General features: G+C 41.1%; 1 protein-coding gene across 2 annotated transcripts; it reads right to left on the bottom strand.

Moving 5' to 3' along the window:
* Nucleotides 1-1,072: 1,072 nt before the first annotated feature.
* TMUB2 (transmembrane and ubiquitin like domain containing 2) lies at nt 1,073-18,313 on the bottom strand. Of its 2 annotated transcripts, none has more exons than XM_089531968.1 (4): nt 18,294-18,313; nt 14,543-14,676; nt 10,071-10,622; nt 1,073-4,539 (listed from the first exon to the last, which is right to left on the bottom strand). In XM_089531968.1, the coding sequence occupies exons 3-4, from the start codon at nt 10,607-10,609 to the stop codon at nt 4,185-4,187; spliced, it is 894 nt and encodes a 297-aa protein (XP_089388094.1). In that variant the 5' UTR covers nt 10,610-10,622; nt 14,543-14,676; nt 18,294-18,313; the 3' UTR covers nt 1,073-4,184. The 2 variants fall into 2 exon arrangements, with proteins under 2 accessions (XP_089388094.1, XP_089388093.1); XM_089531967.1 differs by lacking the exon at nt 18,294-18,313 and adding an exon at nt 16,685-16,754.
* Nucleotides 18,314-19,011: the final 698 nt, after the last annotated feature.

A 19,011-nucleotide genomic window follows, 5' to 3' on the forward strand; every position in this document is an offset into this window, starting at 1 on the left:
TCAACAAGCTGGATAATCATTTTACCGACCTACGAAAGGATGGAAGGCTGAGTCAACCTTGGAGCCCTGGGATCAAACTCACAACATCGTGGCTGCTGTACTGGCATTTAACCACTGTGCCACCGGGGTTCCTACTAAACTGAAGATGACTGAGACTGTTGCACCTTTATTTTGGGAAGACATGACTCACCAGAAATTACAATAATAATACCTGGGGAGGTAGAAGGCAGTAGGAAAAGATGAAGACTGCATTACAAGATAGACTAATCAGGGAAGACATGTTCCTGAGGCTGCAGGATCTGAGCAGAGTTGTTGACTGTGTGTCTTGAAGGTCTCATTCACAGGGTCGTCATACATCAAAGTTAACTTGAGGGCAGTTAAGAACATAATCTAGGCCAGTGTTTCCCATAGGAGTCAATAAGCTGCCCGCTCCCAAGGGTGGCGGAAAGGTCCAGGAAGGCAGCGAGAAAAAGAGGAACCTTTAGTCAAAATATTGGCACACAAGAAAGACAAGGGGAATGAACCAGCAGCTTTTAGAACCAGGATGGAGATGAGTTAAAGCACATGGTATTAGGGGGGAGAACCAGCAGCGAAAATTAGCTTTCACATTTGGGACCTTGTTTAAGCATTTGGTGCTTTTGCGGGACTAGGCTGGCAGGTTGGAGCTGTGCTGCAGCTCCTGCTTTCTTTTGTCAAGACAGACCAAGAGAAGAGATACCAGAAGAAATAATGTTGAGGTGGGAGGACTTGAAGCTGTGTGAGAAAGGCATGTCTCAGACTCAGAGGAAGGAACGAGAATATCCAGGGTTAATTCTTCAAGAGTCCTTTGCCTCTCGAATTGGCAGTTTTTCCTTGCCAAGGAGAAAAGTGAGAAGCTGGCTGTGCCCCATGCACCCTGGCAAAGAAGGATTGAGAGTCCTTACTTGCCAGGGAGAAGCTTCTCCCTTTGCACCCAGTCACCTTGTGAGCAGCAACTGAGCAGCTGGTTGAGCTGCAGCCAAGAAGCTTCTCACTTATGTCGGCTTTTGCGACAAGGCCAGCACAGCCAAAAAGCTTCTTGGTCACTGCTCAATCAACTGCTCTGTTGCTGCTCCCAAGGTGACTGGGTGCAAAGGGAGCATCAGCTAAGAAGCTTCTCATCTGTACCAGCCTTTGCAGCAAGGCTGGCATGGCCATAGGGTTCTCAGTTATTGTTCCCTTTGCACCCAGTCACCCTCACAGTAGCAACTCAGCAGCTGGTCAACAGGCCAGCCATCCTTTTGCTGTAAGGCCAGTGTGGGCAAGAGGAACAGGCCTGAGACACTACCGTATTCACACTTGAGAAGCTGAGGAGGCAGTGATGAGCTAGGCACAGCAAGGTAGATGCCACTGGCTGCTGCACAAACAGTAGACCTAATACCAAGGCATTTGGAGAGCTCTAGGATTGTTGCCTTAGAGAAAAGAGGGCAGTACCCCCCCCAAAAAAAATTGGGGACCACAGGCAAAGGCTTTCAGCCACTGTCCTAAATATGCAGAAATTGTTAAGATGGCATTTGTCTCTTTCTTCCTCGCTCCCCCTCTGGCCTTGCACATTTCTCTTCCTTTCTGAGGTCTGGACTTTTCCTTTCCATTACTAGGTAAAGCCTAGACACTGGAAAAAACCCAAAGGGCAATGCGTATACACCTTCAGACTCATTCCTGTACAAAAATGTATGCTATGAATAAAGGGAGGGGAAGGCTTGAAAAAACAAACAGTGCTTGGAGCTAGCTCAAAAGCCTCACATGGTATTAGAATGGGACATTAGTGCTCTGTTAAATCTCCTTATCCTTCTCAAAGTAAATTGCATGAGCCAAATAAATATGGGATTGGCAAAGTTAGGTTACCCAATCTGAAGAACAGTAGTTCTTGACAGAGAACTTGAATAGAATGTACAACAATCCTGCTCCCAGCAACAATCAGCAATGATGATGGGAATTATAGTCCCAAACAGTTGGGAGGGTACCAGATTGTGGAAGGGTGTCAGTACTTCTACACATATATTACTAATAGAATAATTTTCCAGAGATGGGTGGAAGGACCCACAAGCCCTCATGATGTTGGATACTGCTCCCCAGGTCCAGGCATGGTGTTGGCAAGAGGTAAATTCCAATTTTACCCCTCAAAGTTACTATATTCTGAAACATTTACATTTCCTACATGTTAAAAATCTGATATGGCATGGGGACAACTCATAATTTACAAAGGTTGCCTCATCTACTCAGAGCTGATTCATATTTGGAACAGAAGTCATTAACAGGCCTTTCTTCCCTTTCACCCAAAAGCAAATTTGGACTGATTGCACTGATGGGGGGTGAGAGCCTACATGAAGGGCTGTGAGTTTACAATGGCAAGAGCTGTTGCTGACATGACACGTGCTAGAATTGCAATGATGCACAAGATGTTCTATTGCACAATGGGGCACTATGACAGGTGGGGACATTTTTCCATGACTTTCCACTGCCATCCATTCTGGATTATCTCCCACCCTTTGTGCTGCACTGTTGCTCAACAGCCATGCTGCTCACACTTCTACAATGGCCCTGATGATGCAGTAGGACAGTGCTCCCCACCTGGGAATATGAGCCACACCTCAGTTTATTACACAATTGTAAATTGGTTTATGACATCACGGATCCCCAACAGGATACCAGCTAGTTTTGTGTTGTTGTTTTAACAAAAAGACTAAATTTCAGACTGTAGATGTCAAGCACAGATTTACTTAAGCCTCATTATTAGCAACCTTTTTATAAATGCCTTGATTTTACAAGCTAACACAGTAGTTAAAAAGAATATTTAAGACAGGTTTTAAGCAGGAGTGGTAAATTTACTTGGCACTGATAATCAAAAATCTAGTTTCCTATTCAGTTGAAGTTTTTATCTGTAACAATGAGACCTAGAAGTAGAACTTTTGCCCTTTAAATACAAGCTTAAATGTTTGAGAGAGGCACCCACAAACTCAAGGGAGCTGCTGGATGGGTGTGTTAGCTTATCCATTTCAGGTCTTCAAGTACTCCTCAAATGATTACAGCAGCACTTCTTTTACGGAAGACAAGATGGACAACTTAGTTCAGCAGTGTGTCTTCTAGCTCAGTGTCTCAGACAGTTGTAGTAACCTCCAAGGAGGTACTCTTTGGCTTGAATACTTTAAAATGTACTAAGCATGTTTAACACAAAGAAAAGGAAAGTCACAATCCCCACCAATGAACAGTGTTCATCACTCCAGATGACAGCAACCAGATTTGTCTCCAGCTTGACGGGGTGGGGACATGCCAGCATGCACCCAAACATAAGATGCATCACATGGCTAAAAAACTGGACAGAAGGTTCACATACAGCTGATACTTTGCCTCTAGCCAGCAAGAGGTGCATCGTGCAGCTGCCTTGGCTTACTGGATGTATTCCTTCATGGGAGCATACACAAATGATTGGGTCCTTGCTTCCTAGAGCAAAGAGCTGTTGAGAACAGTCTTCCTAAGATAGCTCATTAATACCTACTTCCAGCATGCACATCTTTTGTTGCATGGAGGAAAAGGCACATGTTCCAATTGTTCAACTCTAAAAGAAGATGGAAGGATACACGCATTCATGGTGAGAACACAAAGCCATCACCTAACTACTGTGTAACTGGTCACAGTGGAAAGGGTAGAAGATGGGACATACCAAGGTCATGCCTTCCATGCTTTCCAACACAGCAACAAATAAATTGGCAAATACTTAATCTGAAAGCCCCTTTGTTCTACTGTAGGGCTTAGAAGATGCCCAAGAGCATGAGGAAATGCTCCTAATTAGGAAGAAAAACTGTGTCATGTTTTTCCTAAAATCACAGGAGCCAAAGAATGTGAAGGCAATGCTTCTAATGACTGAGACCACACAATTGTTTGAGTAGGTAGTGGGAGAGTATAACAACCCATTCTGTCTTGCTCTTCTATACTTGTTGCATCTTCTACCTTCAGTCTTCAAAAGTCTCCAAGTTATGACTACAGAAAAGATTGAAATCAAGTAAATTTTTTAGATCAAAGAGTCTTTAAGAATTTTTCCTTCCATCAGTATAGAATGTCTAGACAAGTGCTTTCCTTGTTATTCACAAGATGTTAACAAGTGAAAGTACAAAGAGCAATCGAGTTTAAGTGACAACTGGGATCTCTCCCTCCTCGCCTGCTGCAGCTCATCGTCCATACATTCCAAAAACAAGAAAACTAAAAAATACAGTCACCCCAATCAAAGATACAGTGGCAGGGGCCGTGAATAACTGACGGTAGTTGATGCGGAAATACCACATGACTGCCAGCATCACCATAAAAACTGGAACCATCAAGTTGCCCATGCTCAAAACAATACCCCCAGCTTCTGAGGGTGGAGCTACAGTATCAGGAATGGCAGAAGCAGTGGTCTGAGAGAAATGGCAGTGGATCACACAGTTGTCCAGGATGTTGAGGGAGCGGAGAGTCCGTGCCTGGTCTTGCAGAAGCTGGCCTTGGTAGATAAACTTCATCTGATTTTCCTGGCCTGGGAAGTACTTGCTTTAAAAAGAAGAAACAAGATGTAAATACTTGGAATGAAAAAGTGCTTGTGTGATATTTTAGAACAAGCATCAGAGCAACTCATTACCCATAAATGAGAAAGTACATTGGGGCACTTAGAGATAGCAGCTATGACAGGTTAGGACTGATGAACAAGCTCCACCTAAATACAGTGCAGCAGTTCCCTCTAATAGCCTGCCTGAACCACATGGCCAGTTAAAGTACTCTCCCCCTCGATGTCCCAGGGGTAGTCAAGCCATTCTCCACCCAAAGGAAGAAAAGAAAGAGCTGGTTGACTAGTTTTTGATATGAAAAAGAAAACAACATCTAAAATGTAAAATAATAAAATCTTTATTTATATTTCCCGTCTCTCCCCATGGATTGAGGCGGGAGTACATAAGATAAAATCATCATTACAACAAAAACAGAGTTATCCAAAATTACATCAATTAGTTAACAAGACAAATTCAATAAATTAATACAAATCCATACCTACATTTGATTAATGGAAGATAGAGTGTTAACCAGGTTCAGCTATGGTGGGTCAAATGGATAGGCCTGCCGGAAGAGATCCGTCTTAAGTGCTTTCTTAAAAGCAGCTAAGGTGTTGATACGACGGATCTCTTCCGGAAGGTTGTGCCAAAATCTGAGGGCAGCAGCAGTAAATGTCCTGTCATAGGTCGATTTCAATCTGATTTTTGGGTACTCTAGTAATATGTTTTCAGATGTCCTGAGTGTGCAGGGCGGATTGTGTAGGGAGAGACGTTCCTTCAAGTAACTCAGGCCTGAACCATGTAGGGCTTTAAAGGTAATTACCAACAATTTGTTTTGGGCCCAGAAGCTAATCGATAGCCAGTGTAAAGATTTTAATATCAGTGTAATGTGTTCCGATCTAGATGTTTTAGTGATCAGTCTGGCCGCAGCATTTTGAATCTGTTGAAGCTTCCGGGTTTGATACAAAGGTAGCCCCATGTAAAGCGCATTGCAGAAATCTAAACAAGAAGCTACTAGCACATGTATCACTGTTTCAAGGTCCCCCTGGGCCAGGTAGGGACACAGTTGGTGTATTGATCGAAGTTGGTACCAAGCACTTCTGGATAAGCTTAGGCTCTGCTAATTTTCAGATAGTAAAAAACAATGAAACTTGGCTCCAGTACAGACATCCAGCAACCTAACACGTCTTCCGTATGTCAAAATGGCAGCGCCCTGTACAGATGGGTGCTGCCATTTTGACGCAACGGACGCCTAGCATCCGTATGTCACGGCACCATAATGATATCGTGAGTGCGCCACTGGCGCACTGTGGCGTCATTATGGTACCACAAAAAGAACCCGCTTTTCATGGGTTCTTTTTGCTCCCCGAGGAAGCCACATGGTTTGTCCGTTGCGGCTTCCTCGCGGAGCAAACCAGGGCACCAACAGACCGCCCTTTTAGGCCAGTCTGTACCAGGCCAAAGACACTCATATATATACTCACCCTCTATTGAAGTATGCATGTATTTACCTACATGATCTGACATCTTGTTCATTATAACCCTTCTCACTACATCCTGACATCCAGACAACAAACCTAAGAACACCACTGTTATATTGCTAACACAGCTGAATTCCCCAGGCCTAGCCTCTAAACCTGATATTGAAACTGATGGCATAGACCAGACCACCAGCAGATACAAAGGTAACACCCAAGATCCTGCATCATCAGACATAACAACAATGATAAAGCTCCATCATCATAGTTATGTCTGATGACGCCATTCCTCCCAAACCCACCTTTTCAGCCTGGTAGTCTACTCAACTGAAGGGTTTCCATGGCACTGCAGATCAGGGTACTGCATCATCAAGAACAGGTGGCTGGAGAAACCCCTCAAGGTCCACTGCAAATGCTTGTCTCGAGGCTCCCTGTGACCAGGAGAGCAATACAGATAACATCTCAATCTGCAGCACCTTGAAACCCTTTGATTGGGGTGCTGCCAGCATGAAAAGGTTTTGAGCATCATGTTTAGTCCTTAATGACCACAAACGTGAATCTGCAGCAGTTACAAGTTCATCTGTCCACTTTATGATCTTGTAACCACTCAACAGGACGCCAGCTAACCTATTGTGCCTCTGTTCACCTGCTGATTACACAGCTATGTATCAAACCTATTTTCCTCTTCCCCAGTAGCTACATCCATGTATGTGCCAAGAGTTTCCAAGCTATAGCTGCCTCTAAAGGTAAAGGTAGTACCTTGATATGACTGTCTAGTGGTAACCGACTGTAGGGAGTGGTGCTCATTTCTGTTACTAAGCCAAAGAGCCAGCACTGTCCAATACAACTCTGGTGGTCATGTGGCCAGCATGACTGCACCGAACGCTATTATCTTCCCACCGAAGTGGTATGTATTTATCTACTTGCATTTGCATGCTTTCAAACTGCTAGGCTGGGAAAAGCTGGAACTAGTGACAGGAGCTCACCCCACTGTGCAGCACTTGGGCCTTGAACTGCCAATCTCTCAACTAAAGGATTTCTGAAGGAAAAATCAAGGCACTGGGAAATAGTGTCTGCCTACAGTTTTCCGATCCGTTTCTTTTTCATTACACGCAAGCCCAAAACTGAGCTGGCCAGATACTTTGGGCAGTAGCACCAACATTTTTGGTGCCCAGAACTGATTCATGCTCAGCCCTAAGCCAGTTATTTCATGAAGATGGACAAGTTGAAAAATCAGAAAAACAGCAGTTGAACACGCAATGTAATGATTCAGAGTATGAATGCAGAGCTCAGAAAGCCCTAGTGCAAGTCTCACTTCCATTATGAACCTTCTGGATGGCCTTAGGCAAGCCAATATTGTCCTACATTAACCTCAAAGTTTGCTATAAAGAAAATTACTAAATACTCATGTATAAGTCTAGAAATTTTAGTAAAAAAAACTGACCCCAAAAATCTGGGTTGACTTATCAATGTATGTAAGTTCACCGAGTAGAGCAGTGAAAGGTGAGAGCTTAATCATCCTGAGAGAGTAATTGTCCCAAGAGCACTTAAAAGAAGCACCAGCCTCTTATACCTTCTCTGCCACAGTGCTGCTTCTGACATTTTCAAAATGCCTTGGTGGGGAAATGGCAGTGGTGACAGCTTTTTGCCACTTATCCCAAAGGAGTGCTGGGAGGAATTGGGCTTTGAAGGATTTAAATCAAAAATCTGTGCATGTTTGTCAGCTTTTCTGGGTTAAAATGATACAAAGGTATCACCTTAAACGCTACAATCACTGCTAACATAGTTATCATTTTCTCTCCTTTGCCTTTTTATCCTTTCTTTTTCTTTTTTCTTTTTTGGTGCATGTGTTTTCTTAGCCCCAATTGTGCCTGTTAACCTCCCACATATATCACAATATGTACTGTAGTTTCCTCCTCATCCACCCAGCCTTTAGGGTGAGCACAAACAGTTCTGCCTACCAGACTTTTGTGGCATCATTTTCTTTTGCTTCATCCTCTACACCTTTTGTTACGTGCCCTTAAGTTTTCCCCTCAACTTATCCATGCGTCCTATCAAAATCTGTTATTCTGGCCCCAAAATCTGCCCTCAACTTATACATGAGATCGTCTTATGGTTGGTTGACTATACAAAATAATGTCTGTGGAGTGCTGTGCACATAAATGTTATTTTTAGCAGCATATATGCAACTGAAAAGGTGACTCTGTATCAGGGATGGGCCTGATACAGGCCTGCAGACATTACTAGACTACAACTTTCAACAGTCCTAGCCAGAAAAGCCAGTGGTGAGGAATACTGGGACTTGGAGTTCAACATCTGGAGGACTACATGAGTCTCATCCCTGCTTTATATATTGTCACAGCAAAGAGGTTGTTCCAAATGCTTTTGTTTTCCTGCAAATGTAGTGGGTGGTTTTAATTATCAATGAACGCACAGATTTATTTTTGTATACTTTGGCCTGTTACAGACTGCCAAAATAAAGCTGCTTCGGGTCTCTTTGGAGGTATGCTGTTTAAATGATGCGTGCATCCTAAGAATCCGGAAGCTGCACCAAAGATGCACTCCAGTGCTTAGGAATGGAGTGTGGCTTTGGCGCGACCTCCGGACTCTTAGGACCCATGCATCATTTAAATAGCATTCCTCCAAAGAGACCCAAAGCAGCTTTATTTTGGCAGTCTGTAACAGGCATTTATATCTTATTTATTAAAGCTTACTTTCTGTCATGAGTTGAACAAATATGATGTACCTCTGCAGGTACTGTGTTTGCATGAATCCTGTTGGTTAATCTTAACTACAGAGGACCTACTGAAACAACTGCTGAATGATGAGTCAACACACTCATAAATACCATTATTTAATGAGTCTACGCTAGCCAGGGCTAATAAAAGGATTCATGCCCTTGACATTTATATTGTATTATTTGTTTACTGTTATTATTATGGTTTATGCTCAGACAAATAAAATTAACTTACAAAAAGTGCTATACATGTCTGTTTAGAAGGAAGTTCCATTCAGTTTGGTAGGACTTACTTCCACATAAGTTTGTACAGTCATCCCTCCATATTTGCGGCTTTGATATTTGCGGATTTGATTATTCACGGATTTCATTAATATGTTCTCTCTAGGACTGTCTAGGTCCTCCAGTGCAACTCTGTGGTCAACTTTAACTAAAAGTTGCACTGAAAGACCATTTGTAGCTACTCCAATGCCATTCTATGGTCAGTGTATGTTGGACATTGACCACAGAGTTGCACTGGAAGACCTAGAGATTCCTAGAGAGGTGTCCTCTCAGGTAAAAACAGTGTTTTTGTTATTTGCGGGTTTTCCATATTCACGGGGGTCTTGTTCCCCTAACCCTAGCGAATATGGAGGGACAACTGTATAGAAGTACCACCCGACTTTTAAAGCCCTGCATGGGCTGGCCCCGCCTTATTTATCTGAACTTCTTTCTCCTCCCATTCCCACTCATACCCTCCATTCTGGTAGTCATGGTCTGCTATCCCAGCCTAGGATCTCCACTGCCTCGTCCCGGATTTGTCCCTTCTCACTTGCTGTCCCTCAGTCCTGGAACCTTCTTCCTCCATGAGCAAGAGTCATCACTTCTTTAACCAGTTTCAAAACTGAGTTGAAGACTATATTGTTCAGGACAGCGTTCCCAGCCATTGTGTGATTGTTTATCCTATTGTTATCTGATATTTGCGTTGATATTTGATCTTTTCAATTTGTTGTCTGCTTATTTTTATCTAATTCTATCTTGTATCATTATCAATTGTTTTATATGTATTTTGTAGAATGTACGCCATTGGCAGGTTTCATTTTTATCCATTTTATTGTCTGTATGCACAGCACTGTATAAATCTACAGCGCTATATAAATAAAGTATAATAATAATAAATAATACTACTAATCTGTGAATTTCACATTTAAATTTTTTTCTTGCTCTCAGAAATGTAACTACTGCAATGACGGCATTTTACTAGATCAGCTACACTAAACTTCACAGGGGAAAAAAGTAAGAAAACATACCAATGAGGTACCTTCTATATCCAACGGCACTCACCTCTTGAGGATGCCAATGGTATCTTCTGGTTTCACAATAGCCACCTCTTCAGTGTCATTGAGGAATTTGAGGCGCACTTTGATAAGCCCTGGGTTTGGTTCATTCTCCTTCTTAGCAGGTCCTGCTTCTGTAACCCTCTGATTCTCCTGGGTATCAAGAGAAAAGGTCCTTGGGGGCTGACCCTGAATGTCCAACAGATGATCTAGGGTAGCATCTGCACTACTGCTATCTCCTTGCTCTACTGCAGGTCCTGAGCCAGAAGCAGCACCCTCATCAGCCTTCTCTTCGTCAGTTTCTGTAGCACCCGGGGGCTCTGACTGCTCCGACGCTGAATTCCCCACATAGCGTTCCATGGAATTCAGATGGATCCCTGATGAATTATCAGCAGCCACTACGGTTCCCAGAAGATGGTTGCTTCCATCTGCGACATATGTGGAAAGCCAAGCCAGGACCAGGGCCATGCCAAGGACCAGTATACCAACAACTACTGTCACCTCGTCCCCCACACCTTCAATGATGGTAACTTCAGGGGGCTCCATCTCTTGGCTTCAGCTAAAAGGGGAAAAGACAATGAGGGAATTTCAGTTCTGGAAGGTATTAAATGAAATGGAAGCCGATAAGGATTTGATCCTCATGTCTTACTGCAAGGAAATATTGAAAAAAAGTTGTTAAGGAGCTGTTTTTATTAAACAATAGTCACTAGAGTTTGGGGATATCTTCTAACAGGTAACTAGTTTACACTTTAGCCTGTCAGCCATGAACTCAAATAAGCCTGAGAGAGATTTCTATCTCAGCCACAGTTCTCCATTAAGTGTTCTGGGGTGAGGAGGACTACCAGTATAAACAGGGTAATGAACAAAATGTTTAAAATCTTTATCTTGCAATAATTAATTATAGTGAAGAATAAATAATGACGAAAATTATATAGCTTGGACAGCATTGTTAAATGCACAGTCTTTCCCACACATCATTTTGAAATCCTATACCCTTTTTAAATTAGAATAAACCAGGAAAAATTTTGGCCTATAAATTAAAAAAAGAAAAAGCAAAACGAATAATTGGGGCAATAAAAGATGAAGATAAATTAATAACAAATCAAAATCAAATTAAAAAATTATTCTTAAAATACTATACTGGAATATTTAAAAATTAGAAAGTGGATAGATTAAAAATAAAAAAAATATTTAGATAAGCAAAAAATAACCAAATTAACAAATGAACAAAGAGAGTATTTAAATAAATCAATATCAGAACAAGAATTATTGGAGGCAATAGGGAAAAGCAAGACAGGAAAATCTCCTGGAAACCGGATGGATTTGGAAATGAATACTTTAAAACTTGTGAAAAAGAATTAATAAAGCCTTTATTACAGATGATGAATGAACTCCAAAACGGACAAATACCCCAAACATGGACTCAATCCAATATAATATTACTACCAAAAGAAGAAAAAGATTTGACAAACTTAAAAAGTTAGAGACCAATGTCCCTGCTTAATTCGGACTATAAATTATTTGCGGCCGTATTAGTGGAAAGCTTGAACAATTTGCCCAGACCAAAGTGGCTTTTTCCCAAATAGAATGATAAAGGATAATATTAGAAATTATGAAATGCTAGAATACGATGTTTCCGATGGATGCAATGCAATGCAATTTCTGTAAACATGTTATTATTTTGTGCTGGCCATGTGCCGTAACAAATTATTTGCATATTAGAAACATAATAAACTTGATAGAAATTCATGAAAAAGAACAGATAAAAAATTGGCCTTAATCTTTATAGATGCGGAGAAAGCGTTTGATAATGTTAATTGGGAGTTCATGTTTGGAGTACTGGAAAAAATAGGAGTAGGAAAGGACTTTCAAAATTGGATTGAAACATTATATAAAAAACAAGAAGCTAAAATAATAGCGAATGGTGAGAAGACTGGAACAATCTTAATACAAAAAGGGGTGAGACAGGGTTGTCCTCTCTCACCACTTTTATTCATACTTACACAAGAAATACTTTTGAACAATATAAGAGATAGCCATCTAACTGAAGGATATAAAATGAAAAAAGAAGAATATAAATTAAGAGCTTATGCCGATGATTTGGTACTTACATTAGCAAACCCATTGGAAAATTAGCAACAATTGTTAAAAACTTTTAAGGAATATGCCAAAGTGGCAGGATACTGGATTAATAAGGATAAATTAGAAATATTTTTAAAGTCCTCTCTCATTACTACAGAGAAAAGCTTGGAAAAGCTTGGATACAGCTAATTATTGAGTAAGGCCGCATAACAGCATGTGTGTGCATGTGTGTATCTTCAGTGGCAGTTTGCCATTGCTTCCCTCTGAAATATAACCTAGTCCTTGGTATTCCTTGGCAGTCTCCCACACAAGTATTAAACAGGCTTCATCCTACTTAGCTTTCAAAATCAGACAGAGCCTTCAGGATATTTAAGCGTTTACCTAGATTTTTATGCTCAAGCACAGAACCAAACCTGCAAGACTAGTCTTAAAGCAAAGACCCGAAGATACATCTAAGACTACTGAAATTTATTGGGGCCTATCCCAGTGCTGGTCTTCACTCACAAAAGTACTGTTGGCCAAAACCTGCTAAAGAAGGCTGTAAAATAACCTGGAGCTGATTATCAGACATTTTCAAAGACTGCAAAGGTGAGGAGGAGGGGAAGGAAATCCCAATGGTACTGTCAGCTATGTTGGATTTAGGCCACTGAGACACAAAACATATCAACTGTAACAAATGTATTAGTCTTCAACTCTTCAGACTGTCATTTTTGCCTGCATTCTCTTCAGGTATCATTTATAAAACACTCAGCAATCATAAATGGGAGTTCCTTTCAAAAGTGCCATTCATTATTTTGTTAATTTGTTTTAATATTTATATCCCACCAGTTCAAAACAGAATGCTGCAGATGGCTCACAAAATGTAAAACCGCGACAAAATATCACAGTCTTAAGAGACAAACATTATACCACAAAGTCACACCAATCCAGCAACAAACCCATCTATCTTATTTTTAGAAATACCAGAACTTAAAATGGAGTAACAATCCCATTTTTACCATCCTTCTAAAGGCCATGACCAGTGAACTGAACAGTCTTCATAGGAGAAGGTGCCAGATGTTACCACTACTTTAAGTCTGTAGGGTCAGACCTAGCTCCACTCACTCGCTCTTAGCTACCTATATATAAAGGTCTACTGGAGAGCCTTATTCAGCCAAAAGGCTGAAATTTGAAACAACTCTTCAATCTGGACATTTTCCCACAAAGAATATGAAGAACAGCTAATTTCTTTTTAGGAATACATTCAAGTGCAATAATCTCTAGAGCTGCAAAATGCTGCTCAATTCCATGCATATGTTCTTCAGAAGAAGTGCAGGACAACAGACTCTAGGGCTGCAATTCTATTCTATCCCTATCTACTCAGGAGTTAGTCCCAATGGAACTTCTTCCAGGGATGTAAAGCAGAATTCAGTTCCATGCAACACATCCATGCAATACAATAGATAAATAAAGAGGGTGGACTAAATCTCAAAGGAGAAACATAGTTGTAAACAAGCAGTAACAAAAGAAAACAAGCAAAAAATATCCCCAAAGCACTATTTTTGAGATCAAATTGCAATGATACACTTGATAGACAAAGTACAGAACAGAGGTGTGTGAAAGTGATAGTCATATTTTAATAGATCTATCTGATCTATTGATTTGATCATTTGTAATAGATGTATATGAGTTTAAGGCACACCATTATAGTCCTGTAATCAAACACTTAAGAAATAAATGAAGTCTCTTGGCCTCTTCCCACTTTAACACAGTGACCACAATGTACCAAATTGTTATCACGGCTAAATACCTCTCTTTTTCTTCATCTGTTTACAACAATAAAAGAGCAGTCTTACAGTGTTGTCAGGATGCTAGCCACTGGTGGCTGACTGACACTTCAACAGTCCAATGACCCCTTGTTCAGCAATGATATTGGCAAATATACTGGAAAGAGCACAATAAATTCCCTCCCATATTTTTATCTGTATAAAAATATGTTACACACACATATATAAACCACTTTTGGCTATAAGGTCTGCAATAGTCAACTGAAGGAGAAAATGTAAACCTCTCTAACCCTGTCCTAGGCAGGATGCAATGGAAAGACACAAACTGCGGTGATCCACCCCACTATGATAAGATTGCTCAATAAGTCTTTCTGAATAGCATGTTGTATTTTTTAATCAAGAAAATGACCTCTTGGTCAAGAACCTAAAATCCTACTACTCTTTAGAACTTTAGGGACAACTTTACTATGTATAACAGAGTATTGTCTTATTCTTGTAACTCTTCCTAAATTAAATTTTTCACTGTCGCCTGTAAGAGTCAAGATAACAAGTGGTCAACATCTCATATGAGTGCTCCTTTAAATTCATTCTTATAAAGAACAGGTTTGTTTGTTTGTTTTTTCATACTTACCAAGGGCTATTTTGTTCTAATATTTGTAGCAGGAGATATGAAATTGTAATAAGGCTCTGGTTTTACCGCTGAAGTGTAACTACGACAAACCACATCCTCAAATCACATCTTCTTGCCGCCATTGGCCACCATGTCTAAACAAAAACAGAAACAACAACATCAGTGCAAGCTACATAAACAGTACAATTGAATGAAAGGAGTTTCCACAGTTTCCTTTCATAGCAAAACAGAATTTCTCTGTGGAATTGCCTAAGGTAGATAGATGAGTTACCAGAAACCTGAAACCATGCCGTTCAGAATTTGTTGAGCTCTTATATCTATAACCTTCCAGGGCTCAGTCTGAATTGCTAGCTTTATATAATATCCTGAGATGTCTTGAACTCTGTTTGGTGATGTGGGTGTTGTATTGGACTGGGAGACCGACACAAATAAACTCTTGTATCGTTGACAGAAGTTCAAGATACAGAATTTAAGCTAGCAGAACTCTTCCCACCACTTATCTATATGTCATGACATTTTGTAATTTCTTATTGTCATGTTAAAGAGTGAGGGGGGAAAGTGACCCTATATACCCATGTCACATTGGCATCTGAAGAATGATTTCTTTTGTCTTATCTAGCTTTAGAAAGAGCTGTCAATGTTGACACCCACAACTGGGGAACCTGGGACAGCACAACATGGCCATTAGTCAGGAATGATGGAAGCCGGAGTCCATCAATGTCTGGAATGCCACAGTTTCCCTATCCATCACCTAAACATATATGTGCCAAGGAAACACCACCCCCTGACTTAGCCCATAATGGTTTAAAGGAGTTAACCACAGTGGGAGAGGGGAAAAGATAGTTAAGGCACATATTTTGTCCAGACTTGACAAAGCAAATAGCAAGGAGCAATTGCCTCAGAATGGCAGCCATCCGCTTGACCATTACATGCAAGCCCTACCATCCTATCTAATAGGTTTTATCCTCCACCCTCAGTCAGCTATGCATGATATACAGATGGCTTCTCTGCCCTAGATTCCCAACAGCTCTTTCAAAAGGACAGCATCACTAAAAGAACTTTACAAATTAAAAAACTCTTGGCCAAATTTTGCTTTTCTTTCAATCATAGAATCGTAAGAGTTGGAAGAGACCCCAAGGGCCATCCAGTCCAACCCTATTCTGCCATGCAGGAACTCTGAATCAAAGCATCCCCAACAGATGGCCACTCAGCCTCTGTTTAAAGATCTCCAAGGAAGGAGACTCCATTACACTCCGAGGAAGGAGTGTCTTCCAGTGTCGAACAGCCCTTACTCTCAGGAAGTTGTGTTGATTTCTCCTTTTCCTGCTCCTACTATCAGCAACTCCTTAAACTTCGTGTCCAACTCTAGTTCATCTGCTCTGATGTTCCTATAAATCCATTAAGAAATACATGTCTGACTGGGGCATCAATACGCATTGTTCCTGCTATCCCTGAGCTGGTCCTCCTTCTATGTCAAGGGGGATGATCAACTTTCGAACCGCCTGAAAGATGCTGATGGACTGAAACGCCCATCCTCCCCACCATTGACTAGATCGGCCCAGGCTCATGGGAGCTGGAGTCCAACACCATCAGGAGGAACACAAGTTGATCTATATCAGTGGTTCCCAAACTTTGGCCCTCTATATGTTTTGGACTTCAGGTCCCAGAATTCCTGACCGTTGGCCAAACTGGCTTCTGGGAATCTGAGTCCAAAACACCAAGAGGACCAGAGTTTGGACATCGCCGAATACGTTGCTCCCACTCCACCAAATGCATCTGAGGAAGTAGACTGGCAAACATTGCACAAACATTTAAACAGGGCTTTCATATCACCTCTTAACCTTGGCTGCATCCACACTGGAGAGATAACCCGGTTTGGAACCGCGTTAACTCTTTGTCTGGCTGTTTGCTATGGAATTCTTTGCTTTGCTCCGCTCTGGGCCCCACAACAAACTCCAACTCCCAGAATTCCATAGCAAACAGCCAGGGCAGTTAAAGCGGTGCCAAACCGGGTTATCTCTCCAGTGTGGATGTAGCTCAAGGAGGGACTAAAAAGCCTGGCTCTAAAATGGAGGCAACATTAAGAAGTCCATAGGGTCCTGATAATGGAGGGAGGCAAGGAACGAAGCTGCTGCCACTCACCTTCCCTTCCGCAATCCTCTCTCTCTAGTCTTCCCTTTCAGAGCCAGAGACTAAGCACACGTCACCAGCGACCGCCGCCTACGTCACAAAGGCGCGCTCGCGGCCGCCATTTTAGAAAGCCGGTTGCCACGGCAACCGGTGCAGGCTGTGTGACGTCAGCGCCGCGCGCCTAAGTAACAACATAGTGGCCTCCCTAGGGTTTGATTGGCATCTCCCTACAGAATCCTGAGGGATGCTCTTTCTTTGCCCTAATGTGACTCATAAATCATAATTCCCATATATGTATGTATATATATATATATATATATATATACACACACACACCACTGAATGTCGTGCTAATAGTCGTGACATAAAACCACAAGCAAAATTAAAATTATCACTTCAAGTTACAATATCATATGTGCAACCTAAATGTGGCTCATAAATCATAATTCCCATATATATATATATATATACACACACCACTTAATGTTGTGCTAATTGTCGTGACGTAAACAAGTAGCGAAATTAAAATTACAACTTCAAATTGCAATATTGTACACGCAACCTAAATGTGTCTCGATCATAATTTCCATATTATACCACTGAATGTCGTGCTAATAGTCGTGACGTAAACAACTGGCAGAATTAAAATTATCACTTCAAATTACAATATTGTATGCACAACCTAAATGTGGCCCATAAATCATAATTCCTATATATATATATATATATACACCACTTAATGTCTTGCTAAGAGTCGTGACATAAACAACTAGCAGAATTAAAATTATCACTTCAAATTGCTATATCGTACATGAAACCTAAATGTGGCTCGTCAATTGTAATTCCCATATATATATATGTATATATATATACCACTGAATGTTATGCTAATAGTTGTGACCTAAATGAGTAGCAAAACTAAAATTACACCTTCAAATTGCAATATCGGGAACAACTTGAAGGCACACAACAACAACAACAACAACAAAATACAGTGTGTGTTGTTGTTGCTGTGTGACTTCAAGTCATTTCCAACTTATGGTGAACCTATAATGAGGTTTTCTTGAGAGGTTTCTTCTAAAGGAGGTTGCCATTGCAATCCTCTGAGGCTGAGAGAGTGAATGGGGATTCAAACCCTAATCTGCAGAACATCTTAAGGGTAGACGTGTCGGCTATATAGCAAATCCGATAACTTTATTGAGCCAACCAAAATGCACAATTACATGTTGCAAGCTTTCCAAGTCACACTGGCTTCTTCATCAGGCAAACAGGAGAAAGAAATGGAAGATGTTAGTCCTAGGCCTGCATTTTCTGTTTCTGGTCTTAGTTCAGATGGTAGGGAGGAGGGCTATCTGCAGGCTGGAACCTCTCCCTTTTTTGGCCATGGGGTCACTGGGAGATTTTCAAGTCAAGGAAACTTAATGTGCATTTGCAATTCAAAGAAGATGCTTCCTTGGAATCCAGCTTGTCTCCTTCCTTTGTGAAGCTGCAGGCTCCTTTGTAAGTAGAGAACACTGAATTTCTCATGAAGTCTTCATTATTTGCATCTGGAAAACTTTAGGTGGTCTAAGGCAAAGCATGACAATCAGTCCCAATACTGTATTAGAAAAAATTGCTTTACCTTTGTTGGAGGCAAAGGTTTGTTGAACCCTAGTCTGCAGTCATAGTCAAAGGCTCAAACCACCACGTTGGCTCACTCTCCTTCAACACACAACTGTCTGTCTGTCTATCTATCTATCTATCTGTAAGTAGTTGGCACAAATGTCTTGCAAAAAAAATCAGCTTTGATTGGCCTCTCTTCTTCAGTCCTTTCTAATTTGGGATTGGAGATGGCCTTTAAATCTCTCAAACCAGGACTGTGAGACATAGCCTTCTGCAATCTGAGTTATCGCTCCTGTCTAAACTGCTCGCCTATTGCATTGAATGTACATTGCATTGGGCCTTTCCAATTAGCTGACTACATTATAAATCTGACAGTGTCAAAGTACCACAGACATTTTTCTCAGGCCAGATGTAACTCCCCTCCCCCCCAACCAAACAGCTCCAAGGCAGATTTGCTGGGGTCCCTTACTTAGTGAGATGGCGTCCTTGTAATAATACAGAAGTTGAGTCAATTTAATCATATATTTTTTTGTCTTGTAGCTTTTACCCTGATTTACAGTGAGGCATTCCAGAAGCTAATTATTCCACTATTGAGAAAATTTGTTGGATGTTCTGTTCAATTTCATATCAGGTTCTTGGTGGAGGATATGTCCCAGAAGGTAACGTTGGGTGTTGCTAAATTTCTTTCAGCGGCAAAGAGGATTAGAGCTCTCTATGTGTTTTAGATAAAGTAGACA

This window comes from Sceloporus occidentalis, unplaced genomic scaffold (genome assembly GCF_023333645.1).
Source record: "Sceloporus occidentalis isolate IW3139 unplaced genomic scaffold, rSceOcc1.0.p SCAF_7, whole genome shotgun sequence".
NCBI lineage: Eukaryota > Metazoa > Chordata > Lepidosauria > Squamata > Phrynosomatidae > Sceloporus > Sceloporus occidentalis.